General features: G+C 41.4%; 1 protein-coding gene across 1 annotated transcript in view; it reads left to right on the top strand.

Moving 5' to 3' along the window:
- Positions 1-16,240, top strand: part of COL4A4 (collagen type IV alpha 4 chain) — a 119,862-nt gene that overhangs the window by 26,424 nt on the left and 77,198 nt on the right. The window contains exons 3-5 of the mRNA XM_065411412.1: positions 10,452-10,586; positions 11,958-12,002; positions 13,946-14,062. Coding sequence (XP_065267484.1) covers positions 10,452-10,586; positions 11,958-12,002; positions 13,946-14,062 — 297 coding nt within the window. The remainder of the gene's footprint in view (positions 1-10,451; positions 10,587-11,957; positions 12,003-13,945; positions 14,063-16,240) is intronic.

The raw sequence follows: 16,240 nt of genomic DNA, 5'->3' as shown, positions 1-16,240 counted from the left end.
GAGCTGCATTCACTGTAGAGAAGTGTGTGGCAATCGCATTGTGGAAGTTGGCGACTACAGACAGTTGCAAACCAGTTTGGAGTGGGTTGATCGACTGTTGGTGCCGTGGTAACTAGGGTGACCAGATGTCCCGATTTTATAGGGACAATCCCGATTTTTGGGTCTTTTTCTTATATAGGCTCCTATTACCCCCCACCGCCTGTCCCGATTTTTCACATTTGCTGTCTGGTCACCCTAGTGGTAACTTAAGTGTGCAAGACCATTAATGGCATCCTACTGCGCAGGACCGTGACTCTCGGTAATGTGCGTGACATTTTGGATGGTTTGCAGAAATGGGCTTCCCTAACTGTGATGGGGTGATAGATGGAACATACATCCCTATTGTTTCCCCAGCCCACCTTGGCACCGAGTACATAAATCGTATGTCGAATGTACATTTGGCCATTTGAAAGCACGCTGGAGATGTTTGTACAGTAGACTGGAAATGAGTGAGGAAAATATTCCCATGGTTATTGCGGCGTGCTGTACTTTACATAACATTTGTGAGGGGAAGGGCGAAAGATTTACTCATACGTGGAGCATGGAGGCCGAACCCCTGGCTGCTGAATTTCAGCAGCCAGATACCAGGGCTATTAGAGGGGCACAACATGTGGCAGTTAGGATCCAAGATGCCTTGAGGGAAAAGTTTGAAAATCAAAATCATTAAACTTTGTTGCTGTGCTTGGGAAAGGAAGTGTTAACAGCATGTGCTGTGCTACATGGCGGTTCTGTCTGTAATTTCAGTGAAGATGAAGTGCTAGTTGACTTGTAGCTGTGATGACATGTAAAGAAATGTGAACTCACAAATGAATCTTGCTTCTTTTTGAAAAATGTGTGCTTTTTATTTTTTTTTTTAAAAAAAGAGAACACCATATGCACATATATCCATCCTCAGTGATGGTGGTGTTCAGGGTGGGGGGCCCGGATACCTCAGAGCTGTGTATAACGCCAGCTGTTGTTTGACAAGCTATCTGGGGGTGTGGATTGTTGAGGAATGGAAAAATTTGCAGCGAGCCTATAAGAATGTGCAGTAGGAGTTTGGGGAGTGCATGGGAAAGAATTCTGCACTTGCTGCAATGGGGGGGCGGGCACGAATCAGGTCACTCGGCAGTGTAATGAGAGAATGCAACGTATCTGTCTGATGCTCCAGAACGCTGATTAGCCTCTCCGTGGCTTCCCTATGGAATGCATTATTCTCTTTTTGGTCTCGGTTCTCTCCCTCTTTCCAGTTTGTCATGGTTTCTCTCCATTTATTTTTATCACGTGTCTCCGCTTCAGAGTGCAGAATCACCTCACGAAACATGTCTGCCTTAGTGCATCTTTGCCGCTTATGTGTCGCAGACGGTCTGCTACAGTGAGGGGTGGGTCTTCCACAGTCATTTCTGGGGAGACAGAAGCAACACATTGCTGTGAAACATACATACAGGAATCACTATGTACATTGCAATACACCACTGGTAAGAAATCACTGTCTTGGTGACAAAAATCAAGCACCCATGGTGCACAAGAACCCAGCAATGGCGAGGGAACACAGGGTTAGAGGGTTTATTGCATACACCCATTCTGAAAAGGGCAAGCATGAAGGGAGGGCACCCAGCACACAAACACAGCCACCTTAGTACTTTTCTGTGCCCTCAACCTGCTTTATGCATTGTCAAAACAAAGCAACTTACCAGAGCTCTGCTCTCTTGCCTCTGCCTCAGCAGACAGTGGCTGCTCACACTGGCTAGACACCTCCAGAGCGGAGAAGGGGCCCTGAGTGCACGCAGCAGCGGGCTCCACAGCTTCCTCAGCCTCCTCCTCTTCATCTATAACCTCCTCCTCCTGGCTAAGCCCACTTTCCACTGCCTCCAGATATGCAGAAGTGTCCACTGGGCACTTTGCAATGGAGGTGGGGGCAGGGCCGGCTCTAGGTTTTTTGCTGCCCCAAGCAAAAAATTTTTTGGCTGCCCCCCACCCCAGCCCTGGGCTCTCCCCCTCCCCCCCCACCAACTGCACCCTCCTGCCGCCCCAGCCCTGGGTCACTGGTAACTCGCTCCCAGGGCGGGTCATTCAGCAGGAATTTGGGATGTGCACAGAACACAGACCGGATTGGTTCCCATATGGTTACAGAACTGCAGTAAAGTGGAACAATTTTCAGCTTGTGTGACTGGAGGATATCTGGATGCATATTATAAGACTGTCCTACATAAATGAGAAAAAGTTGAGGTGCCTTTATTATTCTTTTGTTCCATTCTTTGTTTCTATGGGGAATGCTCTATCACGGTCTTCCTTTTAAACAAATAAAACTAAAACTTAAAAAAAAAAAAAAAAAAAGCAATGGCTGTTGAAAATAGCAATTCCAGTCCTAATAACCACTGGGAAGCATTTCTTGCTCAATTTATTCTACTTTTTCTACAGCAAGTTACAGTGGATCTGTATATTTGATTTGGGGGAAATGAAGTAACAGCTGCCCAAATTGAGCTTGAGCACTCCTGAATTTTGAGGGTGTTCAAATCTGGAAGGCAGGTGCTAGATTCCCTTTCTGAATATTAGCTATATCTGGAGAGGAAAAGTCAATTTCTGCTTCCATGGCTCAGAAGTAGAAATCCTCCTAAGTGCCTGGTACTGTATCTAAAGCTGCCCAGGTCCAGAGCCTCCCCTCCCTTACTTTTCATTTTAAATTCTAGTGGGATCCACATACCTCCCTTGCTAGGCTTCAGATAGAGAGGTGCACCATCCATTTCATCCCCCCAATTCCTTCTTGGGGGGAGAGCCCAGGGCTGGGGCGGCAGGGGGTGTGGGGGGGGGGAAGAGCCTAGGGCTGGGGCGGCAGGGGGTGCGGGTGGGGGGGGGGGGAGAGCCCAGGGCTGGGGCAGCAGGGGAGTGCAGGTGGGGGCCAGAGCTGGGATGGCAGGGGGGTGTGGGAGGGGACGCCCAGGGCTGGGGCAGCAGGAGGGTGCAGGTGGGGGCCAGAGCTGGGGCGCCAGGGGGTGTGGGAGGGGACGCCCAGGGCTGGGGCAGCAAGAGGGTGCAGGTGGGGGCCAGAGCTGGGGCGGGGGGGGGACAGCAGGGGAGTGCAGGTGGGGGCCAGAGCTGGGGCAGCAGGGGGTGTGGGCAGGGAAGAGTCCAGGGCTGGGGCAATACAGGGGTACGGGGGGAGCCCAGGGCGGGGGGGGCGGCAAAAAACCTAGAGCTGGCTCTGTTCCTACCATTCACAGCAAGCTGCAGATTTCAGTTCCATACTCCTTCCCCCACCCTTTCCTGTTGCTAGTGGCCAAGGGAATGCTGGGAAATGTAGTTCTTTCCCTGCTCCAGGGCTGGCTCTATAGGCAGGGAGCTAACCAAGGAACTACAGCTCCCAGGGACCCCTGTTGGTTCTCAGCTCCCATGCTGGATTCTTGCCCCTTTGCAAATCTGCCGCCCCAAGCAACGGCTTGCTTTGCTAGTGCCTAGAGCCGGCCCTGGGTGGGGTTCACCACTTAGGATTGCATCCAACTCATTGTAAAAACGGCAGCTTTGGGGCGCAGCACCAGACCCACGGTTTGCCTCCCTCACCTTGTGGTATGTGTTCCTCAGCTCCTTCACCTTTGCTCTGCACTGCAGTGTGTCCCTGTTATGCCCCTTCTCCTGCAAGCTGCCTGCAATCTGCTTGTAGGTATTGAAATTCCTACGGCTGGAACACAGCTGGCGCTCCTCTCCCCAAACAGTGATCAGGTCCAGTAACTCGGCATTGCTCCAAGCAGGGGATGGTTTGCTACGTGGAGCAGCCATGGTCACCTGGCCAGGTGAGTACTCACAACAGGAAAGGGAGTTTCAAACTTCCCGGGATTTACATGGGGAGGGGTGGACGTTCGTTTACCTGGGGTCAGAGCAGCGGAGGTGCTGGCCAGAGTGGTCACTTTTGGCACTGTGGGTATCCTCCAGAGGCCAAAAAGTGTTTACACAGGAAGAACATGTCTTCACTTTCACATCACCGCAAAAAGAACAGCGGTAAGAGCTGTATGCCTCTCGTGAAGGTGGTTTTCTTTTTGTGGTGAAACTTCACCGCAAAAAGTCATTAACAAGTGTAGACGCTCCCACGGTTTTTGCGCAAAAAAGGGACATTTTGCACTTTAAATGGCAAGTGTAGACATGCCCTAAGGTGATGCAATTAGTTATATTTGTGTACAAATTAAATAAAAAGGGGAAAAAATCTGCAATTTAACTTGCTGAGGGCCAGTCAGCCCCTCCTGCAGATTTTCCCAGAGGCCAGGTCCAGGTGAAGGGTTTTTGTCTGGGGTTCCTCTTACACGTCATCAAGTCATTCTGTCAGGAGGGTGGGTTCCCCTCTATGGAACAAATGGGGGCTGGTTTTGCCACAAATTCAAAGGTCTCTCAAGGGCCACATGGATTTGAATAACTGCACTGCTCAGGGCATCCTTCAGCCATACCCTGGCAGCTTGGCTCAGTTGGTTCTACTGTACTTAAAAGGTTCATCTTGCACCCACGCTAAGTGCATGATCCTGCACCACTGAAGTCAATGGGAGCAGGGCTTACTCATGGCTTTTTTTTTTTTTTAAAGACCAGAAGGGACCATTATGATCATCTGACCTGCATGACAGCAGGCCATGGAAAGTCCTGCATTGAGCTTAGTAAATTGTGGTAAATTATATTGTTGCTACCTATGTTTCTTCTGCTATCTCAGTTAAACGTAGTACTTTACTTCTTGCCCTAAACTGTTGTGCACAGTTGCTATGAAATGTTGGAGAGCTGCTGAGTACCACATGAGGGGGGGGCTGCATTTTAGCTGTGGTCGAAGTGATCCCTATCTCATATCCTTTCCCTAGCTCACAAAGGTGTGCTGTGGTTTAATTAATAAATGTTGAGATCCTCATATCAAAGTCAGTAACAAAATGCAAAAGAATTACTGTTTTATTCATGGACTCATATGCAAATATCCTATATCATCTTTAAAAGATGAGGAGGCTTAAACCATGGTCCTCTTAATTTAAGAAAAAATGAACAAATATAAAGAAAAGGGGCCTCGTCACCCCAAACCCCTAATTGTAATTCAAGGAAAAGATTGTGTTCATACAGAATCAGTTCAAGTTAAAAGTCTAAACTGGGTAAAATTTACCTCTCTTCTGCCACTTATAGAAATAATTTTACTACTGAAGCCAACAAATATCTGTCTACATCCCTTGTTAATTGACATTTTGTGCTCTTCCAACCACTGAAATGAAGTGAATGTACTGGCTGTTGTTTCTGTGACTGGAGATTGCATTCCAGAATTCTTTGCTGCCCTCAGGTGGTCAGCTTTGAGCCATACGCTTTCCCTTAGAAGATTGGGCTCAATTCTGCCCTTGGATTATGTTAGATACAGTAGTAGATAGGCTAAATCAGAAAAGAAAAAAATCAATCTTCAAAAGGGGGAGACTATGTTTCAGAGAAAAACAAATATAATTAAATAGTGACAGTGAAAAAGGTACACGGTAGGAAGTGTAGGAATGGAGGGGGGGGAGGTAAAGAAAAACCTACCTATTACAAATTTAATAGAAAGCTTGCTGTATTCAATCTATTGAATATAACATTAGTTAAAGTTCATTAGGCTACTTGGAGGGGGGGGAAAAACAACCCTGAAAAATGTTGCTAACCTTTGGCTAGGGAAGGGAATAGACACCATCCTTGAGCCTTTTCCCTTTTGGAATATATATATTACTTAAAAATATATACAGGTGATCTGTATAGTATTGCTAGGCATGGAAATTAGTTACAGAGATGTTTACAAAGAAGTTACCTAATAACCATCATATTAATTTTACAGAAATTTAGCAATTGTTGAATGATACATTTAACTCTGGGAGACAATGATGGAAGATATATAAGCTAGAAAAACTGATAGAAGTGCAAATATCACTTGAAAGAAAGAACACTCCCAATTCAGTCTCACTTTCACAGTCTCTTTGATTGTGCTAAAATAATGAGTCTCTGATTATGCTTCTGAGAGACTAAAATGTGGCACTCATTGAGTTCTAAAGCTTACAAAAGGTAGAATGTGCATTGGCATAGCCAGCAAAAGTTGTAATTGATGCTAGGCATCTCACAGAAGGTATTGGAGACCCGATGAAGGTTCCAGCGAGAAACAGTTATTATCTTGAGGAACGTATTTTTCCTGGAAATTAAACTCTATTTTCATAGAGAACTAAGCACAGGGCAAGATTGCACATTTTACTGCAAGCTGTCTTTGAATTATGAGTAGGCCAAAAAGGTTAAAATAACTTTAACAAATAGAAAATCAAGTAATTTTTCAAAGTCTAGCAAACTAGTACAGCTTCTCTGATTTACTCTCAGCTCTCCTGACCCTGGCTAAGCATCAGGTCTTTCAGAAAAAGAGAACAGTAAGAAGGGAGTAAAAAGCAGGGTGGATAAAAATCAATTATTTAAAAGATTTTTTTGATAAAATGCTTTTTGAGGAAAAAACCTATCTAAAGATAGTTTTAATTAAGATACATTATAGCTCAAATATATCTCATCATGGAATAGGGATTATAAATTCTAATTCTATAGTATGAGACAATATATTCATGTAATGTTTAAGAAAAGTTTTGTAAATCATAGAAAATATAATCATAGAAATGTAGGGCTGGAAGGAAGCTTGAGAGGTTATCTAGTCCAGCCCTCTGTGAAGAGGCAGAGCCAAGTAAACGCCTAGACAATCAGTGACAGTGTCTAAGCTGTTCTTAAAAACCTCCAATAACAGGAATTCCATAACCTCCCTTGGTAAGTTATTAAAGTCCTTAACTGTGCTTACAGTTAGAAAATTTCTCATAATATTTAACTTAAAATCTCTTTACCTTCAGTGGATATGGAGAAGAATTGATCACAATCTTATTTACAACATCCCGTAACATATTTGAGGACTATTATCCGATCAACTCTCTTCTTTTCTCAAGACTAAACACACCCAGTTCTTTTAATCTTTCCTCTCAGCTCAGGTTTTCTTTTATCATTTTGGGTGCTCTCCTTTGGACTCTCTCAAATTTGTCCACCTTTTTCCTAAAGTGGAGTGCCTGGAACTGGACACAGTACTCCAGCCTTTTTTTGCAAATGCAGCACATTGTTGACTCATATTCGGTTCACGATTTACTATAGCTCCCAGATCCTTTTCAGCAGTACTACCACCTAGCCAATTATTCTCCATTTTGTAGTTGTGCATTCAATTTTTCATTCCTAAGTGAAGTACTTTGCACATACTGTACCTTTATTGAATTTCATCTTGTTGGTTTCAGACCAATTCTTCCAATTTGTCAAGGTCATTTGAATTCTATTCCTGTCCTTCTAAGCGCTAGCAACCCCATCCAGTTTGTCCTTATCTGCAAATTTTATAAGCACACTCTCCTCTCCATCATCCAAGTAATTAATGAAAATGTTGAACAGTACCAGACCCAAGACAGACCACTGACGGATCCCACTAGATATGTTCTCCCAGCCTGACAGAAAGTCATTTCAACCAGTTTTTCACCCACTTTATAGTAATTTCATCCAAACTACACTTTCCTACTTGGCTTATGAGAATGTCACATGGAACTGTGTCAAAAGACTTACTTAAACAAAAACAAAAATCACATCTATAGCTTCCCCCTATCCACTAGGCCAGTAACCCTATCAAAGATGGAAATTAAGTTGGTTTGGCATGATTTGTTCTCGACTAACCCATGCCAGCTATTACTTATAACTTTATTATCCTCTAGGTGCTTAATAATTGGAATAAATTATCTTTCCAGCTATTGAAGTTTGGCTGACTGGTCTATAATTCCTGGGTCTTCTTTGTCGTCATCCCCCCCCCCCCCCTGCCTCCCACACACACACCACATTTTAAAAATATATATATATAAAGACAGGTACTATGTTAGCCCTTTTCCAGTCCTCTGGGATCTCACCTGTCCTTCATGAATTCTCAAAGATAATCACTACGAGTTCCACAATTGCTTCAGCTAGTTCCTTAAGACAAGTACTCTACGGTGAATTTCAGTAGGCCCTGCCAACTTGAATACATCCAATTTATCTAAATATTCTTTAGCATGTCCTTTCCCTATTTTGGCTTGTGTTCCTTCTCTCTTGATGTTCATGTTTATAAATGAGTTCCAATAGTTCATGGATTAGGGACCCAATTTTATGGAGTTCCAGGGGCTTCTGTATAGATTATTTGGGTTAATCTTTCTATCTACCCAGTTGGACTCAGCGCTCAGTCTAGAAGATACCATCAGAGATACATAGTTTTGCAGTTCTCAAACTGTGGATTTGTGTCTCCAGAGATAACATGCTTGTAAAAAGCAAAATATATAGAGGTGAGAAATATAATAAATAAATGTATAGAGGTGGGAAATAACAGACCTCAACACTATTGTCCCTCTGCAAATTTGTGTACACAGAGTCAATCCCTTACCTCTCTCTAAAAGTGCAAAGTTTAAAAAGTTCAATGAATAGAAGATTGTTGGGGATGGAATAGATCTGGGCAAGGAGAACGTCTGGAGATAAATGTGAGATGGGAGGGACAGGAAGTAGAAACAAAAGTGAAACTGTTTGTGCAGCATATTCCAGAAGTCTTGAGGTCTTTCTGAGTGTAGCTTTCATTGATTTAAGATCTACCATACCATTCTCTCACTAGAAGGAAAAACCTATAATGACAGCATGCTGTAAAAGAGATCCAGTTTGGGAATAAGAACCATTCAAGAAATATATGTTTGCTGATTTTTTTTAAAGAAAGTTACACCAGTGAACTGGTGGAAGTCACTTAAGCACTCGGATTCAGAGACTGTTGAAGTGATAATCTCACTTTTAACAGAAGTAGCTGCTTCTGCCGGTGTAGAAAGAATATTTTCTTCCTTTGGACTAATTCATTCCAAATTGATAAATCGTTTGGGACCTGAAAAAGCAGGAAAGCTTGTTTTTCTTTTCCAGATTGTGAACAAACAGGAAAATGAAGGTGAAGATGACTGAGTTAGCTGCAGAAGCCAATATTTTAAGTTTCTCATATTGACCTGGCTGACATAAGTCGATTTAATTTTGTTTTGTTTTTTAAATATTTCATGTAACTATTTTAGTTTAAAACAATTTTAACAAAAACAAACCTGATTTTATAAAACTTGAATGTTTAACTAAATTCAAAAATTCATATGCTTGTTTTGTTAAAATATTATATGTTTGCTGTTGAAGAAAAGAATCTAGAATACATAACGTTGTTGTTTTAATTAAATAAAACAATTTAAATGTCTGTCTGGTGATGTTCTCTTCCTAATACAACATGGCAAGAAAATCCTCCAAATATTAATGATTAACCTGTTGAATTGGAAATAGTTCACCTCCCAATGACTTCATAAATATCTGCTTCAGTTCCCTTTGGTAAACAATCATTCATTTTCTGATATAGCTGTAAAACTAATCTGAAAAGTTTTCAAAATAAATCACTTAAAAATGTATAGTGTGTATCTTCTAAAAATGAAACCTACATCTATCTCTGAGTTGTGAAGAATATGTATTAAGCTTATAACAACCAACAAGAATGCACTTTTATGTAGAAATCCATGATTAAATTGAGTCTTCCTGACTAGTGATCATGATTTAAATCAATTTGATTTAGATCAAATCCATCCTGGTAAAAAGAATGACTTAGAACTGAAAGTCTTTCAGTCTTAATTGTGAAGTTACTACTGTGACACTAATGTCTAAACCAACTTTAGAAGAGCAAAGAGAACCTTAAGTTAAATGGAGACTGTCAGCTGGACAATCATTTTCCCTCTAATAATGTTGTATTTGCTAGTAAAACCTAGAATGACTATGGGGGAAAGAACTTAGTGAGCAAACCAGTTCTTAATATTTTTCAGTTTGTTTATTTTGTGCACGTGGCAGCACTTTGTGTATTGCCATTTTACTGATTCCCCAAATAGGTAGTTTCTCCCTCACTGAAACATCAACAGGTAAGATGAACAGATATACTTTTTTAAAAAGGTACTTTTAAAAAAATCCCAACCATTCTATTTAAATGGTACTCTGTTGGAACCTGGATTTTTTTTTAAATTAGTCATTATAAAATGATTCAGATTGACAGGTAAAATTTTCAGAAGTGGACAAGTGATGTAGGAGCTTAAATCCTATAGGACTTTAGCACCTTTTACATTTTATTCAAAGCATAAACATGCCAAAAGTGTAGTATTCATCTGCAATATCAATAGAGAGTAACCACAACAACATAAAAGTAAAGTCACTACCAAAATATTTTTCAAAGCAACTATCTGAAATATTGGTAATTATATTACTAAACGTACAATTTATAAATATTTCAAACTTTGTTTTACTCACAGTGTTCTCCACACCATCAGCAGCAGCCAGAGGGAGGTTAAGTATATTTGTTTACTGAACTACCTCTGAATTATTTCTTCTGTTTCTTTCAGGGTCAGCCTGGTCACCTAGGGGCTCAAGGTCCAATTGGATCTTTGGGATGTACAGGGCCAGATGGTTTGCAAGGAGAAAAAGGACAGAGAGGTGAGAATGGGCTGCCTGGGCCCGCTGGAGAAAAGGGTGATAAGGTAGGAAATACCATGGGAAGGTCTTTTTTAGTATGTAAAATATAACGGTGAATATTGCAAAATGAAACAAATCAAGAACAATAAAAGCCTTTACTGAATGTTAAAATTACATGGGCATCTCCTGTTCTTACTCATGCAAAACTTCCACTGAAATCAGTTATAGAGCTGCCTGAGAAAGAACTGCAGTATTTGGCCCCACGTTATTAAATCAAAGTTGGCAGTAAAAAAGTTAAAATTCAGGGGTCTAAGTGTCCATTTGATATGTCCCACCTCACTCACATTAGCATCAAGAAGGTTACGTGCACATATGTGGGGGAAGAATAGAACTTTAAAATAATACTGTACAATAGGCATAAATTTGCCACCTTTGGTTATGGTGAGAAATGGAATCATAAATGGTGCCTTTTATTATAATTCAGCCTTTGGTTTTACACATTTCTACAATCCTTGAACCTTTACCCTGGCTTTCACTGGTCTAATTCCATTGACACCAGTGTCAGTGAGATCAGAATTTAGCTTCTTGTGTACAACTCCACTGAAATATAGAGCTTGATCCTCCTCTGGAGTCAATAGAAGTTGTGCCATTGATATAAGTGGGAGCAGAAGCCAGCCTGTAATATGGCACATACCATTATTTTACACATTATGGCTAAATTCATCTTTTGAGAAACCCCTTGTGTTTTAATGGATGAAATTGGCCCTAAGAATTTAATATTGTCCCCCAGTACCATTTGTGGCATTCATAGCTATCATTGATCATTGTTCAAGATACACTAGCTGGATAACCTCAGGCGGAGTCTGTCCACTTTATATCAGAGATGCAAGGTGGGTGAGATATACCTTTTATTGGACCAATTTCTGTTGGTGAGAGAGAAAAGTTTTCAAGCTACACAGAGCTCTTTTTTTAGGTCTGGGAAAGGTAGTCAGAGTGTCACAACTAAATACAAGGTGTTTAACCATAACTGGTCACTTGACCTTGAATGGTCTCTTACAATATGTGTTAACTATTTATGCTAAACAATCTGTTCCACCTTGCATTTAGCTGTGACACTCTGAATATCTTTCCCAGACCTGAAGAAGAGCTCTGTGTAGCTCAAAAGCTTGTCTCTGTCACCAGCAAAGGTTGGTCGAATAAAAGATATTACCTCACCCATCTTGTTTCTCTAATATCCTGGGATCAACACAGCTACAACACTGCAAACAGCTTATATAGCCATTTATCCTGCAGTGAGGTGTTAAATTCATGATTCAAATGTGACTTTATTTCCTGATAGTTTTTGACCTAATTTTACAGTACCACATCCTCATGTTGTCCTCAGTTTTTAAGTGTTCTCAAAGAACAAAATTGTAAAAGTGATTTTTTTTTTTTAGGGCCCAACAGGAGTCCCAGGATTTCCTGGTTTAGATGGTGTGCCTGTAAGTACACTGGCAATATTGTGTTATAAAGATTACAATTCATCTGAACCCATAGGGAACTATTTTAACAGATTACCTTAATAATCAGATACGGTTAGTTTTATTCCCTTCGTCACTGTATCACCTAGAGAGCTGCATATTTTGTACATGTGTGAAAAACAAAGTAAACCATTATTATATTTAGTATTGATAATACTTCACACTTAACATGTTTTCCAAAAGACAGTACAAACCAACTAATTCAATCCATTAACACCCCTTTGAGGTAAGTAAATATTATTATTCCCATTTTACAGAGGAGGGACTGGAGATAGAGAGGTTAACTGAGACTTGCACAAATCCATGCAGCACCGAAATGCCAATGCCAGGATTAAAAACTAGTAGTCTCTAGCTCCAGGCTCTAAAGTAGACCACACGGTTTCTGAATACATTCTTAAAATAGCAAAAAGGATCCCAAGGTAGTAGTTCTTTTTCTGTTGAAACATTTTGAGCACTGTCCAGCAGTTCTTCTCAAATAAAAACCCCATTGAAACCAGCAAGATATTTCCTGAATAGGAACTATAGATTTGGACACCTCAGTATTAAGGTAGATGGAAATACAGCTTTGTGTACAAGCTGTCATATATAAATGGAAATGAGTAGGGTGAAAGGATAGGATGCTCTATTAAATCCAATAATTTGAAAATGATTTTCTATTAGAGTTAAATCCTGGGAGGCCCTTTATGACTACACAGGGATCAACCAAAATGGAAATAGTGCACTTTGGATGTTCATGTAGGCCAGGAAGCAGAGATCCTATGGAGGGGATCTCTGATCCATTTGTGCTCTGTGTTTGCTCTCCATATCTGTCCATGTGGTTGGGATTGTTGCTAGAGGAGCTGTCAAATACATGGTTCCATAAGACCAAAATCTAGCATAGAGAAGAGAACAGGGTTGTGTCTGCTAGAGTTGTCTGGAAAATAGAAATCCCTTTTCATGAAAAATTGCATGTTTGAGAAAAAAATTATCCTGAATCAAGGATGCAAAATTTTTCACAGGAATGGATTTTTAAAAAAATATTGTTTCAGAAGCACTGAAATGGGATTTTTTTGATTTGCCAGCTTCCCACTTGGAAGGTTCTTCTGCCAGACAACAGTCTTCCAGGTTGGCAGCTGAGGAGTAGTCATTTCAGTTTTCGCAATGGAAAACCTAACTTTTTTTTGTCAAAACTGAAATTTTCATGTGAAAATTTTTAATTTTGCCCAAAAGGCATTTTCAGTTGGAAAATTATTCTGATGGAAAATTCCCAACCAACCCCACTGTCCGCTACTCTTCCCATCCCCTATAATAGTGAATGGGCAGTGCATGGGGGGGTTGGAAAATCAGTTCCTCCATCCCAGAATTTGTCTGTGGGTTTTTCTGAGCTCACAGTATGTTTGACTCAAATTGTACCCTATTTACTTGAATTGCATCCTAACAGTAAAAAGGGACCTAGCTAGTTTGGGATGACCTTAGTGTATGTCATTCACAAGGAATAAAACCTTTGCATGTTTCCCCAAATGTGATAGCTCTTTATTGCTTCCAGAAGGAATTTACTCTCAAAGAGCTTGATTTTGCTTCCATTGAAAAAAAACTTTTGTTATTGATTCTAATGAGAGCAGCACCCAGCCTAATTCTCTGCCTCACCCGGCAGAGCTACTGTGCATTAAAGAAGGGAATGTAAGAGGTATCAGACCAAACACTGTAGTTTCAGATTACAGCCCCGTTGAGCCTATTGCTAGGTGTAAGGAAAATTCTCATAGATCTCAACGGGAGGCTTTTCCAGTGTAAGGAGTATAGAAGCGAGACCTATGTGGGTGATCCTCTGTCCCAGTTCTGGGTTACCAGTGTCACTGCTGTGTTTAGACAAAACCTGAACCTAAATAACCATGCCACATCTTTACATGTAATTAAACCCTCACTAGGGATATCCTGGAATTGAAGGGTCCAGGGGCAAACCTGGCTTGGATGGCTGCAATGGTTCAAGAGGAGATCCCGGATTTCCAGGAGAGACAGGGTGTATTGGACCAAGAGGCTCATTTGTAAGTTATGAGCTTTATTATAATACATTTAAATTTTCTCTCCAGGTTAACACCTTTTAAAATTAAAGGGGCATTAGACTATGGCACTAGGCTTATGGCTCTGGCTACCCGAGCTCATGTCAGACTGCTTCTACACTGCACCTTTTTTGAGCTGCTGACTGGGCTTCCCACTCCTGTTAGCTTCAGTGAAGTGGAGGGTGCTCAGAATCTTGCAGGATCCGGTGTTAGGTTAAAGATGAAATTAAGTTTGCTAACCCTTAAATTGAAGTTCTGCAATACTTGATCACACAAGAACTCCTTCAAGCTCAGGGAACGCAGTTGTGTCTGGTCTGGCCTTTATGCAGGGAAAGTTCCCTATGCTACACGCCACTGGGGTTATAGTATAGAGAGCTGTGTAGGAAACATACTTGCATATATACCCACACCCTTCAGGCGTGCCTTTACTCTACTTGCCTAAGCTATGCCTCACCGGTTATACTACCGTTTATACCCATGCTAGGGGGACTGTATGGGTATGTACCCCATATGCAGCTGAAAGAAGCATGCCGTGTAGCCATACCTTGAGACACACACAAGCACCTTGTGCTCCCATGTAATAGCCAGCCACAGTCTGGCCCCGAGGTATATTTTATAAGACTGAAATTACCTTTAAGATGATTAGCTTTTCCCTCTGAAAACAGGAAGTGTGTCTGAATTAAAATTGGTCCAATATTTTAATACTGGCTAAAGGAGATTAAAAACTCAGAACCAGATACTCAGTTGGTGGAAACTGGTATAGCTCCAGTGACTGCAATGGAACTATGCTGATTTACATCAGCCAAGGATCTGACCCACAGTCTTTGACCTTTTGCAAAAACACGGGTCATTAGGTTAAGGCTCTAAATTTTCTAAACTAAACAATAAACAGTTCTGGATGTTATGCTAAAGTCGAACCCATTTAACTGAAGGTACTTGGTTGATCACCATGTGTAAGCATTATACTACTTGAAAGACATTAGAGGTCACCGTGTTTGCTGTATTTGAGCCTTAGGCCAGGTCTACACTAACCCCCCAATTCGAACTAAGGTACGCAACTTCAACTACGTGAATAACGTAGCTGAAGTTCGAAGTACCTTAGTTCGAACTTACCTCGGTCCACACGCGGCAGGCAGGCTCCCCCGTCGACTCTGCGGTACTCCTCTCGCCAAGCAGGTGAGCACTTCCGGGTTCGACTTATCGCGTCCAGACAAGACGCGATAAGTCGAACCCAGAAGTTCGATCGCCAGCCGCCGAACTACCGGGTAAGTGTAGACCTACCCTTAGTTTAATAAAAGGGTCATCTGAGGGAAGACGCAATGAATTGATTAATCTGTGCCAAAGTTAGTACTGTGCTGTTAGCACCATTTCTGACCGTTACCCTATGGCCTTATTATATTTATTGTTTGTAATCCAGGAATGCCCCACGACATGGCTAATACTGCTCACACTAATAGCCTGAGGCCCTGACTCAGCAAGTTACTAAAACACATGCCTAACTTTAAGCATGTGAGCAATCCTATTGAAGCCAGTGAAACTATTCAGATGCTTAAAATTTGGCATGTACTTAAGTTCCTTGCTGAATCCAGGCCTAAGAAAGCAAGCAATATACAAGCAAAGGGTAAAGCAGAGGGATAAAACATGATCCAAATATGATAATTAACCCTCCCGACATTTCTGGTGGCACAGTTTTAATAGGCTGCAACATGCCACCATTACACAATTTGATAAAAATCAAACCCACTACACCTTTCAGAACAATAAAATAACTTCTGTTCAACATGGTAATGGTAGCTGCTAGGAAATCTCTGACTGTACTATGTCTCATGGACTAGACTGTCACCTACAAGAAGTAAAGGGATGAGATAAAAGAAAAAGTGAGACATGGAACAAAATTATAGCCTGAATCCGGCTGGTTCAAGGAAATCTGAGCCTTTGCAGACCTATCACTCCCAGCATATAAAAGAACATAAAACAACAGACACGCAGCCTTGGATCCGAACTAAAATGCCAACACCAATACATTGGGCTTTCTAGGAAAACATGACAAAGTCAGAGCAAATATCTTAATTATCTACTTGAGTATAATAATGCCACACCAAGCTCTGTATATAGACTGACTCCAATTTACTAACTGATTTATTGCACCAAATACCCACTTGA

This window comes from Emys orbicularis, chromosome 9 (assembly GCF_028017835.1).
Source record: "Emys orbicularis isolate rEmyOrb1 chromosome 9, rEmyOrb1.hap1, whole genome shotgun sequence".
NCBI lineage: Eukaryota > Metazoa > Chordata > Testudines > Emydidae > Emys > Emys orbicularis.
This window is presented reverse-complemented; position numbering and strand designations above follow the sequence as displayed.